Source organism: Camarhynchus parvulus, chromosome 2 (assembly GCF_901933205.1).
Source record: "Camarhynchus parvulus chromosome 2, STF_HiC, whole genome shotgun sequence".
Taxonomy (NCBI): Eukaryota; Metazoa; Chordata; class Aves; order Passeriformes; family Thraupidae; genus Camarhynchus; species Camarhynchus parvulus.
In genome coordinates this window covers 6,400,251-6,425,115 of record NC_044572.1, presented here as the reverse complement: position 1 = coordinate 6,425,115, position 24,865 = coordinate 6,400,251, and the positions used below count along the sequence as shown (strand labels likewise).

The 24,865-nt window shown below is 44.5% G+C and overlaps 1 protein-coding gene across 3 annotated transcripts; it reads left to right on the top strand.

Moving 5' to 3' along the window:
- The first annotated feature begins 558 nt into the window (after positions 1–558).
- On the top strand, positions 559–23,823 carry WDR86 (WD repeat domain 86). 3 transcript variants are annotated; one of them, XM_030971924.1, is made up of 8 exons: positions 559–830; positions 1,445–1,716; positions 1,846–1,921; positions 4,389–4,520; positions 6,032–6,464; positions 15,201–15,336; positions 20,341–20,444; positions 22,346–23,823. In XM_030971924.1, the coding sequence occupies exons 2-8, from the start codon at positions 1,554–1,556 to the stop codon at positions 22,562–22,564; spliced, it is 1,263 nt and encodes a 420-aa protein (XP_030827784.1). In that variant the 5' UTR covers positions 559–830; positions 1,445–1,553; the 3' UTR covers positions 22,565–23,823. The 3 variants fall into 3 exon arrangements, with proteins under 3 accessions (XP_030827784.1, XP_030827783.1, XP_030827785.1); XM_030971923.1 differs by lacking the exon at positions 559–830 and adding an exon at positions 898–1,044; XM_030971925.1 differs by lacking the exons at positions 559–830; positions 1,846–1,921 and adding an exon at positions 898–1,044 and having other exon boundaries at positions 4,379–4,520; positions 22,346–23,819.
- The last annotated feature ends 1,042 nt before the right edge of the window (positions 23,824–24,865 follow it).

Genomic DNA, 24,865 nt, shown 5'->3' with positions numbered 1-24,865 from the left:
GTCCTGCCAGCATATTTTTAGCTACAATTTAGCAGCAGCTCCCTTTTCTTGGGAGGGGAATCCACCTCAGACCCTGCTGCTGCCTTGCTGGGAGGTCTCAGCCTCTCCACATTACTTTGCCCAGGAGATTTATCCTTCCTACATTTAATTACAGCATAGTGGGACAGAACCCTTCAGCCCATGCTGTCAGAGCCCTCGGCCAGGTGGGTCTGCAGCAGCACAAAGCCGTGCCCACAGGGTGGATGGGCAAGGGGCAGCACTAATCAGAAAGAGCCCCAAAAGCTTCGGGTCGGGGCAAAGCGAGACAGCGGGTTTGGGGCTCCTGAGGGGAAACGTGGCAGGAACTCGACTAGGGAGAGGGGCCAGAAGAGGAACAAAAGGCGATGGCTTCCCTCAGCCCAGCTCCCAGCACAAGCCTCTGCGTCCCCTCGGGAGGCACCGGAGAAGCCAGGGGGGAAACGCCGGTGCCCTCGGGCGTCCTGAGGGGCGAAGGTGCCGCAGGAAGCGCTGCCTCCCCCGGGACGAGCCCGGGGGCGATTCGGGGGTGCTGTCAGGCTGCTCCGGCTGCGGTGAGGTTCTTAACGAGACCCCAGCCGGGAGAGACCATCCCGCCCCGCCGGGACACTGAACCGCGGTACGGGCGGCTGCAGCCCCGGGGAGGCCGCTGCCCGGCAAGGGGGATCGCTGCGGGCAGAGGCCGTCCCGGCGGGGCAGCGCTGCCGGCACCTCAGGAGAGGAGGACGAGACGCAGAGCGGCAACACCGGGGAAGCTGCACGGGCGGGGCGAGGCGGCCGCCGCGGGGGGAAGCAGCTCGAACGTGGAGCGGGAGGTAATGGAGGCAGGGCTGGGGCGGGGGGTGAGGGCCCGCCCCGGGGTGGGCTGAGGGGGCACGGCGGGAGCCCTTCCCGCCTCCCCGCAGGGCGGAGGCGGCTGGGGGGACACTGTGCTCGGCCCGGCGGTGGCTCCGGTGCCCCGGCGGGAGGAGGCACCCCCTGGCCGGAGCGCGAGTGCGGGATCGCTTCGCCGGAGCCGTGCCCGAGGCGGTGAGTGCCGAGATGCAGCGGGACCGTGCGGGAGGGATGGCGGCAGCTCGGGGCTTTGGGGGCCGCCTGAGCCCGGGCTCCCCTCTCGGAGGCGTCGCTTTCTCGGCGTGCCTAAAGTCAGCGCTAAGATTGCTTGAAAAGCAGCAGCCTCGGCGAGGGCACCAGGTAGCGGTACCGCCGCCCAGGCTCAGTCCCCCAGGGAGCTGGAAGTGCCCTATGCCCATGGAGAGGGCACAGCGGGCAGCGTGTGCGCCCATCTACCACCGTGGGGCTTGGGATCCTGAGGGGAAACGAGCGCTCAGTGACTTCGGCTCACTCTGGCTGGGGAAGCGATGCAGCCACAGGGGGATGAAATGATTTAACGCGCTCTCCCCCGTTGCCCCTTTGTGTCTCTGTGCAGAGCCCGAGCTGCCGCGCTGATGTTTCGCAGTTGAGGTAATGGCAGAAGCCGGTCTGTGGGGCACGGCCGGAGGTCCGGAGCACCACGGTCTGCCGTGATCTGCGCCGCGATGGGGAACAGCGGCTCGGCCGTGAAGGTCTGCACGGATCACCAAGGCGGCATCAACTGGCTGAGCCTGAGCCCCGACGGGCAGCGGCTGCTCACGGGCAGCGAGGACGGCACGGCGCGGCTCTGGAGCACCGCCGACAGCCAGTGCCACGGCCACTTCCAAGGTACGGCAGCAGCTTTTCGCCTGGGCTGTGCGTCTGAGGATGGCACAGGCCACACAGCGTGTTCTGGTCTCGTTCAGTCCCTGCCGGACAGCCAAAATCATGCTGGTTTTGTTTTGGTGTTTATTACAGCAGCGCTAAGCAGGAGCTGTTTCAACCCAGAAGAGGTTACCAGCGCTACTGAATGCACGGATCCTTTTATCTCAGGGTGTGCGAAGTTTAACTTATGTCACTTTCTGCAAGCCTGTTTTACACTATGAAAAAAATACTGACTTTTTGTTATGATCTTTTTTTTTTTTTTGGTCCTTTTAACTATCTCATTTCCAGGTGGTCTTTATTTAGAACCTCTTGACCCAGAAGTCTGGAAGGGAGCCTTGCTAAATAGGTTACTTCTGTTTTCCCTCTTCATCTGATGCATAGAAATGTTACTTGCTGGGCTGTTTCAATTTAAATTCAGTTTGCATTTAAAAAAATTTATTATCCTTAGATTGGCATGTCAGTAATTGAAAAGAAAAAAAAAACTAGAGACAGTGGACATGCAAAAGTCTAGATGTGGGCTAAAGATGTTTGTATTCCCACTGATGTTAAAGAAGCTGTTAAATTTGGAATTTCTAATGTTTTTTCTTCCAAAGAAGAAATCGCATTACTGTGATTTCCTTGTTGTTTGTTTGCTTGCTTGCTTGTTTTTCACTATGGAGTATTGTCTTTCTTCCCCACATCCTGCCATGGTTCTAGCTTCTGGAAAACTTGCTGCATTTGCTTTAGGCTTAGAAATCCATTTAAACTAGAAAGAAAAAATGTATTGGATAGCATCCATTATTATGGAATCTGCCAGTGTTTGGGGTAAACTCTGAAGAAGGTTGGGCTGGGTGGTTTGTGAACTGCCAATCAAATCAGATAATTGTATGTATTTTATAATTATGCATGCACACAGTTGTCGTGTCAATTTTAATTTTACAAGCTATAATTACTGATAAACCTGTATCTCTAATGCAGTTTCAAGCTCCACCACAGCACAACTAGCAGACTTGTGTGGTGGCTGCTTTTGGCCAGACCAGCACCAGACCTTGTCTGCCACATGGGGTTTTGGCACCCTCTGTGTGGATCAGTAATTACTGATGGTTAAAATCTGCCTGGCAGACTTTGATGCAGTAACCAAGATGCTGTTTTGATCTCAGAGCTAGATTACATGATGCTGTGAGAAAAATCCCTGTGATTGAAACCTGATCCATTCAAGCTGCTTTGCAAAAAGTTTCACAAATATGGGAGAATGAGTGTAGTTTTGCTTGTAGTCTTGGTGATCTGTTTAATTTTTGGCATCTGATGAAGTTGTTTTAGAGGAAACAAGCCATATGTTTGTAACATGGATTCTGGTTTGCTTTTGAACTACAACAAGGCTTTTAAACTTCAGGAATTGTACTGAAATCTGTTTTTTGCAGTCAGTGAAACAGTATTTTACCGGGCAGTCTGCTTTCCCTCACTTTTTTTACCATCTCTTCATTTTACAACATTCTGTTTTTCTAATACCTTTGTCCATCTGTCTCTCTTTAATCACAACTGTCCTTCTTTCATTTATTTATTTTCTTTTTTTCCTCAAAGAATAGTATTTAAGTCACGGTAGGGCCCACCAACTTTAGCCATAACTGTCACTCTTGTAATAGTGACTTAAGTGGAAACAGTTCTGCTCCTAAAAGCTTACAGTCTAAAAGTTAAAGCAGAAGAGAGCAAGGTAATAGTAGTCCAATGACTAGATAGGTGACAGCAATTTCACACAAGAGATCTTGGATGAAGGTAGGACTTGTATCCTAAGCTGATTTTTACATGTGGTGCCTTTAATATTACAATAGAAAAATGACACATCTTGCTAAGCAGCAGCAAAAACTTGAGGTGGTAATATTGATTCCTCTTTTTTGGTATTGCCCTGTCAGTGTGACATTTTTAAAACAGTGGTTGTGTCTGTTTTTATTGTAACTGTAGAATCTCTATGTATTCTACATATTGTGTAAACAATTGTGCTCTAATCCTCCCTCCCTTCCTCCTTCCCTCCCTTTCTTTTCCTTAAAAGTATACTTTTATTTAGAAAATTGTGGGGTTTGGTCATGTGGGGGAAAGTATTGGCTGGCTATTTACCTGGTATGTCTTTTTGTTTGCTTTTCATTCTGCCTGGACAATGAAATCAAACTTGCTGGTAAGTCTCAGGTCATTTTTTTGGAGTTTCATGCTTTGATTTATGACTCTGTCCTGACAATCAATGGGCTGGGTTGAAATGCTGCCTTTTTCTCCCTGCTTTCAGAAGAAGGAAGCCAAAGCATTTTTTAATTAAAAAATAAGCTGGTTTTTTACTGCTTTCAAACTGCATTAGTCTGAGTTTTATTATATTGATATTAGTCTATCTCATTACATTTTTGTAAAACTGTTTGAATTACCTGCTTGGTGGAACTGTACCGTTTTACTCTTTCACTTAATCCTGATATCACTGAATTTTCCTGCTGTGACTTGAAATGGTTGTGTTTTACACAAATCTTTAAACATGAAAAGCACAGCGGTGCATTTAAAACTGGAGTTTTGCTACATTTGTTTGCATTTTTCTTTTGGCTAAAGAGAAGAGCTGGACTGATGTGTCCTTTCTGCACACACAGTGACTGATTCCCTTTGTTATTCCTAGGACATGAAAGCTACATCACCTTCTGCCACTTGGAGAACGAGGCTGCCTTCACGTGCAGTGCTGACCACACCATTCGCAAGTGGGACGTGGTGACCGGGCAGTGCTTGGCCATTTACCGAGGCCACACTTCAATTGTCAACAGGTGGGCTTCTCTCCTCGTGCCCCTGCCATCTGCCATCACACACTTCATCATTTCCCTGCAGCTCCCCATTGCTGCACTCATAAAAGGGGCTGTGTAAACCTCTGAGCTCGTGTTCTGTGCTGCAATGATTAGTTTTTCTAGCAACACTGCTGACACAGATAGGAGAGAAATGAAAGGCACACAGCAGGCGAATGGAATCCAGGGCTAGGAATGAAATTCCAGAAGAAATGATCCAATTGATAACAGATGCTGCTGATAAATAGGTTTAAAAACATCCTGTCGAGCTTTTGTGTCAGCAAGAGGGATAAAGTCAGGGATTTTTCTGTAATTATCGTTCCTCTTTGGTCAAATGAAGTTTAATAATAAACTTACTGTGTGTGGCTGATTGGCCTTTCCATTTAAAGTGCCTATTAATAGTTGGACTGGATTTAATTAATGGCAAATAGAGCAGTCAAAGATTGGTATTTTTTTAACATTTCTTTTCTGGTGGGCGTGTGGGCTTTTTAGTTCCTTTCTAAACTCAAAACACATATGATGTGTAGTGAGATTCTGTAAATAGTTAGGAAGGCTGGTTCTGTGTTTTGGCACAGGCCTGATTTTTGCTTGAATCAGCAAATGGGAAATGTGTTCCCCATTCATATGACTTTGTTGCCTGTTTGAAAGGTTCCAGAGGACCAAGCTCAGCTGACAAAGAAGGCAGGTTATGGATGTTTCCTATCTCTGGTTTGGAAATATGAACTGTAGATTTTTTTTCTGGTTTTGTATGTTGGTGCAGCTACTACTCATTATTTTGAAGGCCCAAGAAGTCGAATTCCTGAGGTGTAATCTTTGGTTTGCTCTTCAATTATGTAATAAAAGGGGTGCTCGTGCTTTACCTTTTTTGACATCCTGAGCTAAGTGAAATTAAGTGTATTTTTTTTTCTTGTACTCTCCTTATTTGATGATGGAAAGATGGTGATTTTGCACACTGTCAGTTACAGTTCAGATTCCTGGAATCTTGTTTTGTTGCTTTGTTGTTGTTTTGATCCCAAGCTACTGTCACAGGTCTGCTTTTAAATAATCTTTAATAAAGAAATATTAATGAATAATTATCAAGAAGTGGCTAATTAAAAGAAAATCCAACAAATACAAACCAAACAACAAAACAAACTTCTAGGTATTATATATAACTTATGAAAGTTCATATTCCTTGCTGGAAGGAATTTTAGCAAAACAAAATGCACAAAGGTACAATGCTATGTTGTAAAAATACCTGCATTGATGTGCTTGAATGAGGGATCTCAATTTTAAAAGTAGAAACAGGGAAGTGTGTGATTTTTAAAAATGCCAAAGATGTTATGTACATGCTGCTGTGGGAATTGTGTTAGGTGCTTTGGCAGCATTGATTTCTTGACTTTCCCAGTCAGGCAAGGTAACTCATACTTTGGGATACTTGGCACTGAAATTGTGACAAAAGATGGTTATGTAAAAAGAACAATACTGTTCACGTGCACAACCTTTATTTTTTGCAGAATCCTGGTTGCTAAAGACTATCTCTTCAGTGGCTCCTATGACAGGACAGCCCGCTGCTGGAGCGTGGACAAGGAGAAACAAATCCAGGAATTCCGGGGCCACCGGAACTGTGTGCTGACCCTAGCTCACTATTCCTCCAGGGATGTGCTGGAAGAAGAGGAGGAGGAAGAGGAGGAGGAGGAGAAAGTGAGCAGGGACCTGCTGGTGACAGGGAGCACGGACTGCACTGTGAAGGTCTGGTGGGTGTCCAGCGGGCGCTGCTACCAGACCCTGCTGGGACACACTGGGGCCGTCTTATGCCTTATACTTGATGCACCAAACAGGGAGCTGTTCTCTGGCAGCACGGATTACACCATCAGGACCTGGAATATTGTCACTGGAGAGCAGCTGAAAGTCTTCAAAGAGCACCAAGGATCAGTAATTTGCCTAGAGGTAAGGGCAGAGGCTTCCTCGAGGGCCTTTGGGTGTCTATGTCTTAACTCATGTGGGTCTCAGTTGTCTTTTCATTCGTAAAGGAGCTCTTCTGAGACTGGTTATAAATGGTGAGTTTAAATATTTATGTAATAACAAAATAATAGTGCTTTCTGACAAGACAAACCCTCTTTCTGTAAAACACTTAGTGTTCTCTTAGCTTCTGGTCTAAGTTCTAGCTCAATATCTATTTAAATTCTGGTTGCCCTGGTCTAAGTTCTAGCTCAATATCTATTTAAATTCTGGTTGCCCTGGTCTAAGTTCTAGCTCAATATCTATTTAATTCCCCCAGGTCATGGAACTCATGGGTAGGTGTGCTGAGAGCACTGTTCATCTGAGTGGGATTGTGTACTTAGGCTCATAAGACTTTGAAGAAAATAACCTGAGCAAGTAACACAGGGTCAGGTAATTTAAAAAGGGGAGGGGAAAAACACTCAGTAAACTAGGTAACTTCAAAAAACCCAACCCAAAGCTGTGGGCAAAAGGTAATAGGAAAGCATAAAGCTGAAACAAATCCTACATTAAAGACCACACAGACAAAGATGTGAGAAGAAAAAGGGAGAAACAGATGGCCAAGACAAGAAAATGGGCAAGAAAAACGGAAAAGAGAAGCAGAGCATGGGGGAGAGAAATCAGGAAATTATGGAGGAGAGAAAGAAAAAATGTAATGTGATCTGAAAAACTATACTCCATTTTTCTATTTGCAGTATTTTTCTATTGAATGCTGCCACCTTTGTTAACATTGCAGGGGAGAGGAGGAGGTCAGGCCGATGAAGCAAGAGGGGAATGATAGTTATCCACGAGCTCATTATCCACCAGAAATGCTAATAGTGCACTTAAAGAGAGTACATGATGGCCTGTCACTCAGTTTCAGGTCAGCATAAATGTTTATACATGGATGTGTCTGGCTGAAGTTAATGACAGTAGCTTTTCTCCCTGCTCTCCCTGTTTGTGTTTGTTGTCCACAAGTGTTTTTCCCTTACACAGGCTACAGGATGTATCTTTGATAGCTGTTTAATAAAAGTTGCCTTTGTTTCTAAATAAGGTAGTCACAGCTGATTCTAGAAGATGAAAAACCTGGGAATACTGAAGGAATTCTGTTTTCCTTCACTTTTAGAAAATAATAGGAAAAAACCCCATGCAATATCATATTGCCCTGGAGTAATGTTTGTCTTGCTTGGGTAAATTCTCAGTGTTAAATCTTGCTTTTTTGATATTGTGGTAATGTACTCTGAGGATGCTGAAGTAAATCTGCTGCTTTCCTTAGTGTCACGCTATGTTTTGTTTAATTGTAACCCTTCTCCAAGGCGCAGATTGGCAACAGCAGAGCTTGCCTTAATTTAATTGGGTTCTTGCTAAAATTGTTACACAAAGCTGGCTTGACCCTCTCCCAGAAGCCTAGGAAATTCAATTATGCCCTTTGAATGCTCAGGAATGAGCAATGCCTGTGAGCACAGAGTTAAGCAATGGCTTTAAACAAACATAACTTCTTGTAGGGGAGAAGAAAAGCAAAACCAATACATCTTTTTGGAAAACCTGAACAATTCAGAGTACACAAGACTGCTGCTGCTGCCAAGACTGTGTTGGCAGCAGTCCTGGCCAAATCTTCTGGAGTGACTGGTAGCCCCTCTCTTCTCTCATCACCAGTTAATGTTTGGGGCTGGGAGGGTCCAGCTGAGGTACAAACAGCCCCTACAGAGAGCATTTAGTGTCCAGGCCTCTCCAACTTATCCCAGCTTAAGCAGTCCCTGCTGCTGAATAGCTTTAGGCTGTCCATCTTTCCTAATTCCTCCCTCTGCCTTTCTGGGTTCAACACTATTCCTTCTGTTCCACTTGGCTGTCACTCAGCACAGCCCACATGGTATTTTCATTCTTTTAGAAAGGGGTCAGTCACCAGAATCTGTACAAAGATGTTTCAACAGACAGGAAACTTCCTGAATAGAGGTGTGTTTTTTATTATTATTTTTGTTTTGTTCTCAGAAAGCTTTTGGGGCTGTTCTTGCCTCAGGCTTCCTAGTGACAGTGTTGGAATCTGTGGCAATGAGCTGGGATGGTAATTTTCAAACCCTGGGTCAGGAAGGACTGGGAGGTAGTTGTGAGTTGCCCACAGTAGCCAGAAGTTTTAATTGTTGACAGTAATTCATTTTCTTCAGTGCAGCAGTGAGCTGCTAATTACATCAGATTTTCACTTTGCTGTCCTGGAGGAGCTGAGTCGGTGCCAGCAACTGAAGGCAGTTACCTGTTCTCTGGGTGGTACAATGCTTGTCTGGGGAGAAAAAAAGGGAAAGAAAAATAAAGACTTCTTTTCGTTTTATTTATTAAAATAAAGATCCCTAAGGGAGGATGACCTTTCAAAAAGTTTGAGAAATGCTTAGTGTGATTTCTCATCCTGGACACAGATCAGGAAAAATTTGGATATTGAGACCATATTTTCCCCAACTTTAAAAAGCTGTTATTGATGGGAATGCCCCAGGATGTTCTGAACTGCTGCAAATTAGGTCTGGCCTGTTCCAGTCATCTCCCATTGCTTTACAGTAAACACCAATAGTGTTGCTGTAGCAGTGAATGGAAATTCCTGGAGCTTCTTGAGGGAGTTTTCTGGGTAGATAGCCATAAAGCACACCCATGTTTTCCACCCTGCTTCCTGCAGTGGTGGTGTGTGGAAAGCAGAGGGGTGATGCCACAGACAGATTCAGATTTTGAACGTTTCCATGTTGCTCTAAGATCCTTAAAAGTGTTGTTCCAGGTAGTGTAAGTAGAGGAGCCTGGAAACAACTCTCATCTAGCAAGGCAGAACAGAAAGTGTTGGTGGATTTTGGGCTTTCCCTTGTGCCCTGTCCTTGGTGGCTCTGAGGAGGGATGAGGTTGGGCTGCCCTGTTCCCCAGGCTTGTCCTGCTGTCTGGGGCTCAGGCTGGTGAAGGTGACCAGCTGAACCCCCCTCGTGTGCTCTGCTGCCAGAGGGGTTCTGCAGCTTGTCATAATGCCACTTTTCTCCTCCTTCCACCATTTAAATTGGGCTGAGAGAGGTTTTGCTGGGAAACTTTCTATCTGCTGTGGGAATTGTGTTAGGTGCTTTGGCAGCATTGATTCCTTGACTTTCCCAGTCAGGCAAGGTAACTCACAGCGGAGCAGCCAGAACTCTTCACTCTCCTCCTCCTGCAGTGTGTTGATGGCTTGGCAGACAAAGTACAGCAGCTGTTTTGGGAGCTCCCTCTTCATATAAGAGCCAATAATGAGATTTTATAGGAAGTGATGGGAAAAAGCAGGGGTGGGCTGAGTGTAACCACATAGCTCACGCTCATTCTTCCACTTAAAGTTTCAGGCCTGGCTAGAGACCAGTATTTGCAATTAATAATCAAATATGCGTTTTCATTAATGTGTCTGCCTGCAATAGGCTGAATAACCCTGATTTAAATATTTACTTGCGTGTGTTTTTCTAAATGTCTCTCCTAAGCAGCTTTGCAAACTGTTTACAAGGATTGCTTTGTCCTTTGGTGATTGTTCTGCCTCTGAGTATTTATCAAAATTGTGCTGCCAAAAGCTGGCAGAGAGAAATGACCCAGCTTGGAATTTAGCTTGGATCCTACTGCAAACATTCTTGCAAGAAAACTCCCTTTTGAAGAACATGAACATGAGTGGGCAAGGACTTGCTTCTGGTTTTCCTGCAAAAGTTCCTTTGTTTGGACCATTCTCTTCAGTTGCCTTTTAAAGCTGACTAGAAGAAAAGAATGCTTTGAACAAAGCCACGGCCTGAACTCTGTTTATATGCTGAACTGTTGTGATCACAGGGACAGAAATGTTTTCTTGCCTCACCAGTTAAATTAACATATTTTTTGCAGTTTGTGTTTGTATTTGTTGCATCAGGGGATGAAGAGGTGAATGAGTGGAATGTGAAAGTGTACAACACCTGTAAGAACAAAACACAGAGCCATCACTTTGCACTGCAGTAAAAAAGTTGAAAAACATTCTCTTAGCCAGCCCAGAGAGCTCATTCTAGATGGATTCTTAGGAAAAAAAACCCCAACAATTTCTTGCCCTTAGGGAGTTTGTTAGCTCGTTTAAATGGATGTGGTTTGAATGGGATCCTGAAAGTCTTAACTCAGCCCAAGGCTTACATAGTTGTATCTTGACATTGGTCCAGCTTGGTGATTCTTGACTTAGAAGTGGCTGTGAACAGAAGATCCAAATTCCAGATTGTAGGAACACTGACCCACAAGAAGAATAAGCTGGTGATGGAGTATGTGGCTGCTCATGTGAGCTCATCCTGAAGTTGATGAGGGCCAGTCTGAGTGCACTGACCCTCAGTGAAAGGATGTGTCCAAATCTCTTTGGAGAATCAATTGCCTCTCCTTGGCTCTCCAAAACTTGTTTCTCATAGCAAAGGTTAATTGGGAGGGCAAAGTCCATTCCTATAAAGTTGAAATATCTGCTAAACAGCTCTTTTACAGATATTTTTGGCATTTTTACAGGTAAAAGTTGGCTTAAGCTGCTGCATTTATGCAGTTCAGCCAAGCTTGTGAAGCAATAGGGTTGTGATTGTCTTGAAAGACCAACCCTGGACGTGGTAATTTGTTCTTTATTAAAATTCTGGTGTGTTTGTGGGCTACAACCAAGGTTTTTTCTTATTAATGAAACCTGTAACTACTAAAGTGTTTACAACTAGTCTTCTGCTACTGCTATTACTCTGCAACTCACAAGCAGTCTGACTGAACTTCTTCAAAGAATAGTTACATCTCCAGTACTTTGGGTCGAGGATTAAGACAAATTTTCTCCATTCACATGTCAGTGTTCCGTCTGGTTCAAAGCAAAATTTCTCATGAGAAAAAGTAACAATCCAGAATTGCAAATATGAATGCAATGGGTTTTTTTCTGCTGTCTGGCTGAGGCTTTAGAACTGGGCATCAAACTGTTGTCACGTTTTTAATGTTTTTGAAGCTACATGGGTTTGAAATGTCCACTCAGCCCATTGGTATCTGAGCTGCAAATCTGTTCTATGCTGTCCACTCTCCTGCAGGTGTCCTTGCCTGGCCCTGGTGTTCTGTGGTCAGGAGCTTTGTTGGGCAGTTGGCCAAAGTGAACCAAGTGCTCAAAAGCCAGCCAAGGAAAATACAGCTTTAGAAATGTCACCTCTTCTCTGGGCAGACACAGACTGGAATACGTAACTGTGTCTGCTAAACATTTGAAACCACAGAGTGTGGGGCCAGCTTGTGAGGTGCTTTTGCTAGGGGAACAGTAAGTGATGATAATTATTATTTTCAATACAGAGTAAATGCAGATATCTGAAGTGTTGCAGCTTGGGCTGGAGTTGTAAGCTAGACCTATCTTTAGTCAAGTGAAGGAATGATCTCACCTGAATTATTCTGGCCACAGCTGAGAAGGTTGTATTTGTTGGGAAAGAGAAATAACAAGTTTTAACGCATGATCTGTTTCAGATGTGCCTCAGGATGAGAGGAATTGTGCCCTAGATCACAGTGACTGTAAGGGGGCTATCCTTAGCTGTGGAGCTGTGAACCAATTTAGATGAGATTATGCCTGTCACATCACTAAAGACAGATCTGATTTGCAACTTCAGCCTGAGCTGAGAGCTCTTGAAGGCTTTCTTCACTAACAGCCATTTCATGCTGTTTTATAAAAATGCCATGGCAATGAGGGGCCTGTGTGACCCTGCCCTGGGTTTTGCTGTTGGCTCTGCTGCAGGCTCAGTCTGTGGCATCTGATGGATTGTTTAACCTGTTGAGGCTTCCTTTCCCATGCAAGACTGAAAATCCTGTGCTACTGTACTACCTGCTTAAATTGGTGGAAGGAAGGAAGGAAGGTAGGTAGGTGGGTGGGTGCATGGAAGTGTTTCATGGGGCAGCGCAGAGGCTTTGAATTTAATTGAGATGGTTCATGTGCTGACCACCTCACCAGATCTCAGATATGAGAAAGCCAACCCTATCCAGGGCTGCACCCAAACCAGTACAGGCAGCATGTCAAGGGAGGTGATTCTTCTCTGTTCTTCTCTTGAGACTCCACCTGCAGTGCTGCATCCAGCTCTAGAGTCTTCAGTACAGGAAAGACATGGATTTGTTGGAGCATGTCCAGAGGAGGCTGTGAAGATGATGAAGAGGGATGGAGCACCTCTGCTATGGAGACAAGCGCAGAGAGTTGGGGTTATTCAGACTGGAGAAAAGAAGGATCCAGGGAGACCTTATACCCCTTTCTAGTGCCTAAAAGGGTACAAGAGAGCTGGGAGGGACTTTGGACAAGGCTGTGGAGTGATGGGACAAGGGGAAATGGCTTTAAACTAAAGGAGGGTAGATTTAAATCAGGAAGAAATTCTTTCCTGTGGGGGTGCTGAGGCCCTGTCACAGGTTGCCCAGAGAACCTTTGACTGTCCCATCCCTGGAAGTGTTCAAGGCCAGGTTGGAAGGGGTTTGGAGCAACCTAGGATACTGGAAGGTGTCCCTGCCCATGGCAGGGGTTTTGAACAAAATGATCTTTAAGGTCCCTTCCAACCTGAACCATTCTATGATTCTAAGGCTCTTAAAATCCTGATGCTATAAATTACCTGAGTAAACCTACATAACTTCAAACATTTTTGTACCTAACAAGTTAGCAAAACTAGGTAAGCTGCAGCTCTCCTGTTCATTGATACTCCCACTTAAATGTAGAAATGAACTGGTATAACCTAATGTACCATTAATGCAGAATGGCATTTACCTGTGGGAGGATATAATTTAGTGTTTTTCCTTGCTCAGTGGGTGGGTTGATGCTGCTAGCAAGATGTCTAAAAAAGAATTGCAACAACTTGGCCACAAACCACGCAGCAGGATCCCAACTCGAAGCATCCTCTTCCATTTAGCAGGTGCACATGACAATTCTCTTCCTGCCTGTTCAGGGAGAGACTGAAATTTAAAAGTCCTTCTTCAGGCTAACTTGTGGTTCATGGTTTTGTTAGTGCTGCTGGCCATTTGTTCACTCTCCTTATGGAGATGCAGCATTAATGCTGTTACTAAAACAGCTTAAAAGTAATAGGAAGTGACATTTCAAAGTACTGCTGGCTTTTTACAGTGGTTTGTGCTTTACAAGCTCCTGGCATTCAGCTGTGAAATCTCTCCCATGGGCCAGGTTCTGCTGGGAGGAAGTGTGGCATGTCCTGCTCTGGCTGAGCTGGTGGCAGCTGTGGCAAGGGAGCCTCTTGGTCTGCCTGCTCCCATTTCTTGTGTGGGTTATCATAGTCCCATCACTGTAGTGCTTCATATCTTAAAATACCTTTTGCTTCACGTTGTAACACAGCTGAGTGCTGTTTTGTACAAAGCTCACTTCTGTTGCCTTTTGGGAATGGGGTCATCCCTTTTTGGATTGGGAGTGGAGATGGAAGAGCATGAACATTCCAACCTTACAGATAGTGTGCAAAGAGTTGGGACCAAATCTAAGGTGGCAGGAAAACCAACCCTTAAAAGTGCTCTAGAAGCAAGACCACAAGTTGATTTGTCATTTGCTGGTTTCCTGGAGATACTGGAGAAGCATCAGGGGTTTGTGCACTGCTGGTCATTCAAACCATCTGATATGTGTATCTGGAGGACAAATACAAGGTACCATTCATTACTCCTTGGAGAAATTCCACTTCTTGGTGGGGGGTCAGGGTTCTCCCTCCTGTCTCTCCATCCCTCTGATACAGAGGCTGCTGCAAGTCCATAAAACTTCCCTTGAGCCACAGCTGGGTGTTGGAGTGACTGGCTGCTTTCAGCAGGAGTTGGGCTCTACATAACAATGGCTGTGGAAACCTTCAGTTTGATGTCTTTACACAGAGAATGCCAGATTTTTCTATGCACTATGGATTTTTTTCTTGCTGAGCTTCCAAGCTTTGTGTAGCTTGTTTACTGTGAACTGGTTGGTTTTTAGTCTTGCACAGGTCAGTTATTTTCTCTCTGTTTCTGTTCCCCAGCTGCAGTCCTTCCTTTCGTCATTCTCTGTCCTGTCTATGTGGAACAAACCCCATCCTCCCTACCAGTGAGTCCTCACAATGTGCAGGATGCCTGGTGCAATGAGGGGTAGCACACAGCAGAAGACAATCTGCTTGAAGATGTTTAAAAATCTGTGTCAGGATAGTTACTTATTTAATCATTCAATAACAGTCTAAAAAGGATAGTGGAAATGCAGATACAGAGCAGTTTCAAGGAAGAGTTAGTGTTTCTGAATACTGACCTTGTGCAGAGTGATCATACTAAACATAAACCCTGGTTTATGATGTGTAGGATTTTTATTTAATTTACCTTTAAAAAAATTTTTGTTACTCAGAATTGTTCTGAATTTTTTTTTTGTAATTAAAAAGTAACAATTGGGTAAGAGTTCTTGTCAAATATGCTTTGCAGAAACAACACTACTGGGGTGTTTTTGAGGCTTTAGTAATATAACTGATTATGGATGTAGGGTTAGCATTGTTAAGCTCCCTGGAATCCTGCCTGCTGGCACAAGCAGATGGGCTAAGCTTTTGTGTTCTGAAAGCTGGGGGCTGTTTTTAAGACCCAGAAGTCAATGAGAGATGCGACTATGAAGAACTCAAGGCTGGTTTACTCACCACTCCTCTGTTTCAAGGTGCAGCTTGTTCCTCTCTGAGTTGGAAAATGTGACTTGGGATGGGTCCCTTCAGTGCAGCTCTCTCACAGAGGTGCCTGGGAGGCCTTTGCTGATGTGTTTTTCTCTCCCCTCAGCTGGTGAATCGTCACCTGTACTCGGGGAGTGCGGACAGGACGGTGAAGTGCTGGTTTGTGGACACTGGGGAGCGGATCCAGACCTACAAGGCTCACAAGCACAGCGTTAGCACTTTGAAATACCATGCTGGCATCTGTAAGTTGCCTTTCCTCTGTTCTCCAGCCCTCTCCAGTCTCCTTTTCAATGTTTGTGTTTGATTGAAGGTTTTTAATGGAGAAAAATTTTGAACACTTGTAAAGTTTTCAGTTTTTTTCGACTCCAGCATGTTTCTGTTCAGTACCAAACTTCTGCACCACTCCATGTGGGAAGCTTAGGTCTTCCCTCCATTTTCCACCTCCCTCTTCTCACAAATGAAGAGGCAGTTTTTGTTTCTGTTACCAAGGGATGTGGCTTAAATCCTGAGCTGTCTGGTTGGTTGTGTCACTGTGATTTAACCTCAACTAGTCTGGTGTCTGTCACCTGCTTCTGCTGGGTGCTGGGGACAGCAAGTGCTGCTGCTGGACACACAGCCCTGTGCCTCTCTCTGCTGCCTTGTAGGCTCTGTGTAGCACCCTGTCCTGAACCAGAATCACACCTCAGATGCTCACTGCTCCTTTCTAACTGTTAGGCTTCCTGTTGAGACTCTGACCATCTCAGACTCATTTTCCCCAAGTTCTTTACCTGTTATCTGTTATCATTCATGGATTTGTTCCCCAAATCACATTCCTCTAGTAGCCAAGCCTTACTAATGCTCAGGACTCAGCTCTCCTGCCTTCAGTCCTCCTGTTTACAGTGGTTTCTGTCCATCAGTGTCTATTGCTGACATAGCAGTATATGCTGACCATCAAACCTCCCTCTTTAAATCCCTCTCTGTGCTGGCTTTCCTTCTGCATGTCTGGGCTGGGATTGCCAGACATTGGGTTGCCAGCACCTCTGTTTTGATCAGTGAACCTCTCTCTGTCATCCTGGTCTTATTCTGCTTCTGATATTTGACTTGATGTATCTTCACTTGCTTCCCAAAAAAGAACTTCTCTCCTTCTCTCCTCTCCTACCCTGAAGGAGATAAGAGAAGGAGAGCTGTCTTAAGCTAACCTAGACATTCACAGCGCTTTCCTGATTTTGAGTTCTTCACTTCGCCTTTGAAGTGAACACATCACACTAAATGAGTGGTTGCTATCTGGGCCTTGATCTCTCTTTTGGCAGCTCCTCAGTGTGATGGTGATAAATAGCTGACAGATGCAAGATGGTGCACGTTAGCAGAGTTGTACCTGCACAGTTTAGTAGCAGTTGTCTGGCACCATGATTGCTTGACTACATTTATAACCCAGTAACTGAACTGATTTCTTAATTTTGTTTGGAAACATAGCATGTAACCAGGCCCAGAGGTAGAATTTTAGTCAGGAAACCTTGTTTTAGTCTTCCTTTCAGCATGAGTCCTACATCGCTGCTTTTCTGCAGTAAAATATTTATTTATAATGTATTTCAGCTCTCCTCACCTCCATGGCAGAATTAGCCCATTCTCCCCTACCTGCAGGTTGTAATTTATGCTGGTTTCAGCTTCCACTGTTGGCTAGAAGGCTGAAATGGAAGGGGAAAGGGTCTGAACCTACACTACACCTTCCAGTTATTACTGCTCCAATATGCAGGCAGGTAGAGCAAGAGAAATGAACCAGAAATTGTAATGTGGGATGATCACTGGTAGACAAAGTACTGATGATTTTGTGTGTGTGTTTTCCCCCTTTAATTATAAAGAAACAAACCAAAGCATTGATTTTGTCAAGATTAGCCAAAGGCCAGTGATCTGTGCTAAGCTGATGTTTGCCTGATCCTGTGCTGAACATGAATGTCTGGGTGGGAGACAGGGATTGTCTCCTTCATTAATGACACCTCCAGAGCTACACTGTTCAGTGTTGGGTACCTGTTGCTGATTCCCTGACTTCTGGGACACTGGCTGGGCCCTCCCAGGGGGGCTCCTCTGTGAGGGGAGACCCTCCTGGAGTGGTCTTGTGTCAGGAAAGAGAGACACATTGGATCTTTTCAGTCTCCAGGTTCTTGTTTATTGTGATCTTACTGAGAGTTTTGCACGCTGTCCACACAAGGCTCAGGGCACTGGAAAAGCACCACAAAAATGGCCAACAGCCTCTTGGTACAAGGTCTTTTCAGACTAAACTATCCAATTAAGAACTGAAAACCAGATTATTTCCCTTTTAACCCAATAACTGATCCCAAAGAGCCCACAATGTGGACTTTTCTGCCCAATTACAAAATGCCACCCAAACCCATGAAGAAGGAGGAAGAAGAAGCATGAAGAAGAAACCCAGGATGACTCCCTGTGCCCTCCATCTTGTTCCATCCACAACATACTAAAAATCCCAAAACCTGAATTTCCCTCCTAAGTGATACACCTACACTACTCTGTACAATCTACTTCACACCTTAGTGGATTCTGGTCTATTCTGGAGTTTAGGGAACTTTCTCCATAAATGAGGGTCAGAGTCAGTGCTCCCCTGGGGGTCAGGGCACCCCAGAGCAGACAGGGAAATATTCCCAGTGCCCTGGGTTGCCACAGTTCACTGTTGATCCTACTCTTCATGCAACCTGCAGAGACTTGACCAAACTGTAAAGAAAAGGAAATTTTAGCTCAAACAAAAGTTTTATTATTTGCTGCCACCTCCATCAGCTCTGCAGCTTTCTCTCTCTTCCCCTTCATTCTACCACCTTGTCCCTGCCATACACGTACACTATTTTTCCACAACACTCTTTTTAATTAAAATGCAGATAATATTGCTGCATTTAGTCAGACCTGCAAAGAACACCCTGATAGTGTGATAGAAGAGTTTACAGAGTTATTTAAGATCCTGTTTTAAATCAAATGCAAAAATATTAAAAGTGTCAAGCAGGGAGTATCAAATTGTTCCACTTCAAGGGTAGAAAAAAAGCTCTGGAAAAATATTAGGAACTTGTTTGAATGCATTATATGCACTTTAATTAATGAAAGAGGAAATTTCTCCCTAAGGATTAATTTATATACTATGATTGCTTGCGTTATTGTTGTGCATTCATCACTTATTTCCACAGTATCTAATAATTTTGTTAGAATTAGAATTATAAAGATATGTTAACTGGATACCAGTGTTGGAACTAGTGTAGCTTAAAATACAATCTGTTCACCTGGGACAGATCAGAACTGCCTCTAAAAAATGTGGAAAAATTATTTAAATTATGTTTGTTATGGTTTATGTCACATTTGCACCAGTACAGGAATATGAAAGAACATCTCAGCCATGAAGTGGTAATTTTCTGTTAGAAGATCTTAATTCTGCTGCCTTCTCTCTGATCAGAGCCCAAAGGCTCATTGCCCCAAAGGGTTTGTGGTCTAAGTAAGAAAACAGAGTAGAAGAAAGAGAGGAAAAATACATGTCTGTTTCCAAAATCACTTTATAGTATACAGGGAGTCCAAAAATATGTGAAAACTAACCATTAAATCATCAGAATGTGTTTCCAGTGGCTTTTCTCAGTCTGCTTGTGTAATTAGTAGCATAGGGAATATTACAGTTGGTTCTCAATCTAATTTATTTAATGATATGTTGATTATTTTTCTCTTAAAGTATGTGCACAGCCGTTTAAAATTTAATGTGGTTTATATTTTTTTCATGTTACAAAAGCTCCAGAGGAACCTTTCAAAACTGTTCTCCCAAGGGTCTATGAAAATTAAGTAAAGAATGAAAATTAATTTTATTTTGTTGTTGTTTATTTCGGAGGTGGTATATATAAGTAAGTATTTAAATGCTAAATCTGGGTTAGATCAGCAGCTCTTCTTTGAAATTCAGAGGTGGAGAGAGACTTCTACATCCAGAGTGACAGTTCAAAGGACATAAAGGATGTCTGTCAAAAGGGAAATTCTGATGGCAACAGCTGAAGTAAACTGGCAGCTGCATAGTGAAAACAGTTCTTAATTGGTTCCTGCTCTCTGCATGTCTGTAACAGAATTAAGTGATTTCCATTCACTGGTTAAAAATCAGTACCTGTTCCCTGCTTTACTTTGTTGCTGCTCATTTACAGAGTGGGACATGCTGCTTTTTCAGGACTCTGCTGGAAATTGAATTATAGTGGCCCATATAAAGTGACATTGATTTTCCACATCCAGATGTTTCTTGGAGGTGCACCCAGGAGGTGCCCAGCTCCCTGCTGTTTCATTTGAATTTAAAAAGCTCGTGGCAGTACATAGTCAGTTCTCTCATCTGTTATTATAGTCCTGAATTTACAACCATGATAATTTTTTCACCCCTCTTTAGAGATTCAGTTCCTCACTTCTTCTAAAAGATAAGGAATCTGTTGGCTTCAGGCACACCAGTTTTGTAAAAATCTTCCCATGCTAGTGGCTTTTACAAAGACATGAAATGCAGGGAGCAGGGAATATATTGCTTTTTGCAGCTCTGAAATATTTATGTCTAGAAGAACTTGAGGAGTTTGGGTTAACTGAAGGGAAGTGTTTATCAAGAGAGTTTGTAGCCTTTAAAGCACATGAATGGGCTCATTTTTGGGCATATTGCTAAGTACAAAATCTAAATATTAACACTGCCTTACAGTTCCTGGATGCAGCAGTCTGGGAATCTGATGTGAAGAACCTGAAGTGTTGAGAAATTGTTCTTTGAACATGTAAGGTGCTCTAAGGAAACCTGATGAATAGCCAAAATTCCTGGTCATGCTTAATTTAGTTACCCCAGCCCTGCCCCTCTTGCAGCAGCAGAAGTAATGGAAACAGTGGAGTACTGAATGGAAAGCTGTAAATAAGTCTGGTAAAACAAATGAAAGGTTGAGTGGAAATCCTTAAAACCAGACTTGAGATAAATTGCCTGCTTAGAATTATTATAGGCAGGGAAATAGCTGTGGAAGAGAAGAGCAGAAATAGATACTTGAAACATGTGCAGAGTGAAATGCTGGTGTGTGTAGGAACTTCAGGTTTAAATCAGTTCAGTCTTTCAAGAAATACAACTCCAGCATGCTGGGGTCAGCAAAATGATCTGGTTTGTCTGAGGAGAGAATCCAAATGATATGTCATACCCCCCTGGGAGCTGGTTTTAGGTACATTTTTGAACTTGTATGAACTGTCCTCATGTGGCTGCTCACATCTGGCTGTGCTGTGTGGTTGTGTGTCAGTGTTCACAGGAAGTGGTGATGCCTGTGCAAGAGCTTTCAATTCCAGGAGTGGAGTACTGGAGAAGATTTTCCGAGGACACAAGTTCATCATCAACTGTATCCAGGTCAGGAAGGGGTTTCTTGGTGGGGTTTCTTCCTTTTGATTGCTCCCTCATTTGTTTTGTGGGAACTGGTGTGGCTGACTGTTCTGTGTGTATTGGATTGGATGTTGTTCTAGCATAATACTTGAATAATCTGTATGTAATTTTAGAAAAGCTTGTAAATAATCATAAGGATAAGTGAAACCACGGAACGAGTCCCCAGGGACAGCCCCATGTCTGGGATTGGGGTTTTTTCAGGTCAGGTTGGATAAGCAGCCATGAGAACTGAGACAGATGAACTGATGCTGTGTGGGGCACAGAATGGACTCCAGCCTCATGAGACCCTTGCCATTACAAGACACTAATGATAAGTGTTTGCAGTGCTTTAAGGGGAAAAGAAGTTCCTGCCTTATGCAGGCAGAATAATCATAGCATTGTCCCCCAAACCACCCGGGGGCATGGCATCCCCAAACAGCTCAGTAGTGATATCTGACCCACATCCTGCCAGGAAAATGGAGGAGTTTTCTGCCACTGGCTTAAAACTGAAAGTTAATGTTGTTTGCAGAATGTCTAGGCTCAAGTGAGAATGGCATTTAATAGTTACAGCAGGAGGAATTAGTAATCCCTGGTGGCCATGCAAAGACCATGGAATCATAGAGGGGTTTGCATTGGAAAGGACCTCATTCCAACCCCCACTGCCATGGGCAGGGACATTTTCACTAGACCAGGTTGCTCAAGGCCCCTTCCAACCTGGCCTTGAACACTCCCATGGATGGGGCAGCCCACTCTAAGAATCTGCATCTCCCTGCACTGGGATCTCAGTGTAAGCTGTCTGCAGGATGAAGATTTTCATTAATAATGGGAGACATTGTTGGTAATTCTGGCAGGCTGACAGTCCAAGGAAAAAAGAGAGGAGATAAAATTCCTTTTGGAGTTGATCCCAAGCACACAAAGTTGTAAATACATTTTCTCTTGTATATTCTTCTGAATTAGCAAGTGGCTGGATGATCTTAAACTGCAACCTCCTGGTGCTGGGCAGTTGTTGTGCAGCAAGTGGGCATCTGAATGAGTTTGGGGAGTACCTGATAGAACCACCCTGGGCAGCCCCAAGTGTTGATAAGACCGAAGCTTGGCTTTATGTCCTTCTTTGTAACTGAATTTCCAACTGTACAGGGGCAAAAAAAAAACCCGGGAAGAGAGAAGACTGAGAAGTGGCAACCTTAAGATGATCTTAGGTATAAAAATGAGGGCTGGATGAGAGGTGTGGTGCTTGTGTGGTACTTCATGTAAGCCAGGGAGATGTTCACTGTCACAGGCAACCACAGGGCACCCATGGGGTGGACAGACTGATACAGGAACAGGAAGATCACCGAGACTGATGTCTGGCTTCCAGGCCAGGACAAGGGCAATTTGAAACGTTATCAATAGCAGCAAATGGTCCATAAAGGAAATGAAACCACAGCAGCGAATCCAGGTTAAATTACTGCAGGTTTTGAAGAACAGTGGAGTTTGAAGGAGGAATTGTACCTATAATTTAGTGCAAAGAAAGAAGGGAAGCGAGACAGGAAGCATTCCTGAACCCCTGCTGCCCACTGATGATGATTTTGGTGCCTCCTTAAGTTCCACATCAAAACCAGCAGTCTGAAAACAGTGCAGAAATTCCCAGCTACAGCCTGCTCTGACATGGGGTTTAGTTCTCCATTGCTTTTCTAGAGGGTCTGGGTTATTAATAACTCTTGCTGTTTATGGCTCTGTGAAGTGGCTGAGAAATGAGTCCTGACTTGGTAATGTCTCATCCCACTTCAGCAGCTTTTGTGATAATTTATACTGGCTCTTGCAAGGAGCTCAAGCCTTAAGTGTTGGGATCAAGCTGTGTTTGCTCTGATTTTTGACAGTTTGATTGTGCTGTGACCCTGTTGTTCCAGATCCACAACGAGCTGCTGTACACAGCTTCCCACGACGGCACTCTGCGGGTCTGGGACATCCGGGGCATATGCAAGAGGAACAAGCGGCGCTGGAAGAAGGAGAGGTCTGTGCAGGGCAGGAGCTCCCAGAAGGGGAGTCTGGCTCGTCTCTTCAACAATAAAGTTGGCTGTATGATACAGCAGGAGAATGGGGAACACGAGGCTGTTGAACTGATGTGACTGTCCAGAGCAGGCTTTATGTCAGAGACCAAAGCTGAACCTTTTATTTTCTGCACCACTGTGTCCATGTAAACCAGAACTTGGAAAGAGATGGGAAGTGGCTTCGGCTGAACCTCTGTGTGAGGAGCCAGGATTCTCTGTGACTGCCAGATGGACTCAGGTCAGATCCTGTGGCTGTGATGATTCAGCTGAGCAGCTCTGGGGTCAGCAGGGGAGGCAGCGTGGTTCAGGTGAGGTACCACTGTGTGAGTGCAATTAGGAACTTTTCTTACCACTCTGGCATCAGTTCCCTAGGCACAGAGGTGTTTCACCTCTGGCTGCCCAGTGTCTAATGAGATGTTTTCCCATTCCTGTTGCCCCATGACCCCTGTCCAGTCCAGGGTGGCAGTGAAAGGTGTCCTGCAGTGAAAGGTGGCCTTGAATTCCATCTCTACAGCTGACCTTCAGGTCAGTCATTGGCTGACAAGGCCAATGCAGGAGGGTTTGGCTCTGCAGCAGGACTTTAAAGCAGACTGGACATCTCTGGAAAGCTGGGAGTAGTAGTACAGAAATTAATTTAATTGGTTTTTTTAACAAAACATAAGCCACAGAGCAAGCTAAACCCCAGCCCTTTTGTGCCAAGGTCACCTGTTTGCTGACCTTGTGTTGTCTTTCCTCCTCCCAAAGCTGTGTCTTCCTAGGTTGCCAGTAGCATTGGATAAGTAGTCAAACTCAAGAGTTTTCCCAGTCTTTTTCCAGGTTCATCCTTCTCTGATAACCACTGAGCCATGAATTAACAAGGGTTCTTATATTTTTCTATTTGCAGATATAACTCTTTGTAGAACTAGTACAAAAATATCTAACCACATGTTTTTATTTTTATGGCTTTATTTATTCTGTACTACAGCAAGATAAAAATGCTGTAATCCTTTTTTTTTAAATGGATTAATAAACATGTGGCATCTCCAGACAACTGACTGTCTAGTTTTTATTTTTGTCTGATATATTGGGGGGTGTGGCCTGGCTGCAGAAGCACAGAAGTTAAGAATGGATGGAACGGGGGGAAAAATCCCCACATACACTTTTGGAAACATTTCTTGCCTTTCCCTCAATGCTGGGGTTAGAGTTGGGTGTGTATGAAGCTGTCCTGCCTCCCACCAGGCACCAAAGTGCCAAAGCTCAGTTCCCCTATCAGGGGAAGGGGGACCAGACACAAAAGCACAGACTTAAGGGACAGCAGGGATGACAAAGAGCTACAAGCCCTGACTCAGCACTGCCCTGGTGGCACCAAAGCCTCCTGTTCTGACCCCTTAACACTGTGTCAGTGGGTCAGACCCATCATAGACCCTGCTCTCCTCTCCTTCTAAGCAGCTTTAGTAGTTCTTACCTCGCAAGTTTCCACATCTAGTAGGAAACAGCATTTCAATTTTGTGAAATGTCTACCAAGAGACTAATTTGGGAGGCCATCTGCATCGTGCAGCCTTAATTGCAATGTAAACCTCTCAGGCTGGTCATTGTGGCTCAGTGGCACATGTCTGTGAGCTGCTGCTGGCTTGCCATGCAGCTGTTTGTATTTTGCTTCTGAGGACAACACTAAGTAGGAGGCCTTTAGGAGCTGGATGGAGTTCCCCAGACCACCTGGGCTGTATTTTGTGTTTTAAACTTCACACACACAACGTGAGACACAAGAGCCTATCTGGGCACACAGCAGCTGCACATGCAGTCAGCAGAGAGAGATCTCAAAAAGTGGAATTAATGAGTCATTACCACTTCTGCCTGTTGCTAAACATATCACAGTGCCTCCGAATGCATGGTCAAAATTAACTTAGAGCTTTCAGCCACTGCCTCCTGCTCTGCTGATCACTTACAACTGCTCTGGCAGAGTTACATCACTGATGAATGGCTGCTCTGACAAGCACTGCATGTTATGATGCTAATTTTAAATTCCCCAAGGACAAACCTTCCCTTCTGAAGTTGTCGCTGCCAGTTTGCTGTGCAAGCCACTTCAAAGAGAATTGCTGCATGTGCAGCTCAATGCTGCCTTCAGTGCATGCCCAGGGGCTAGCCAATGCCAGGAGGTTTCAGAAGGGAGGAACAAATTTGTGTTTCTTCCTCCTTCTTGTTAAAACTACATCCATGACTTGCATGTTTTCAATTCTAAATTCTTTTCTCTATTCTGTTTTCACTCTGCATTTTGTCCAGGGGTTCCTCAGTGCTGGCCTGTAAAGAAAACAGGATATAATGGGTGCTGAAGCTCATACTGCTGGCTTTGGAAATGCTTCAGCTTTCAGGATAGAGATACAAAGCCATTCAATTTTTACA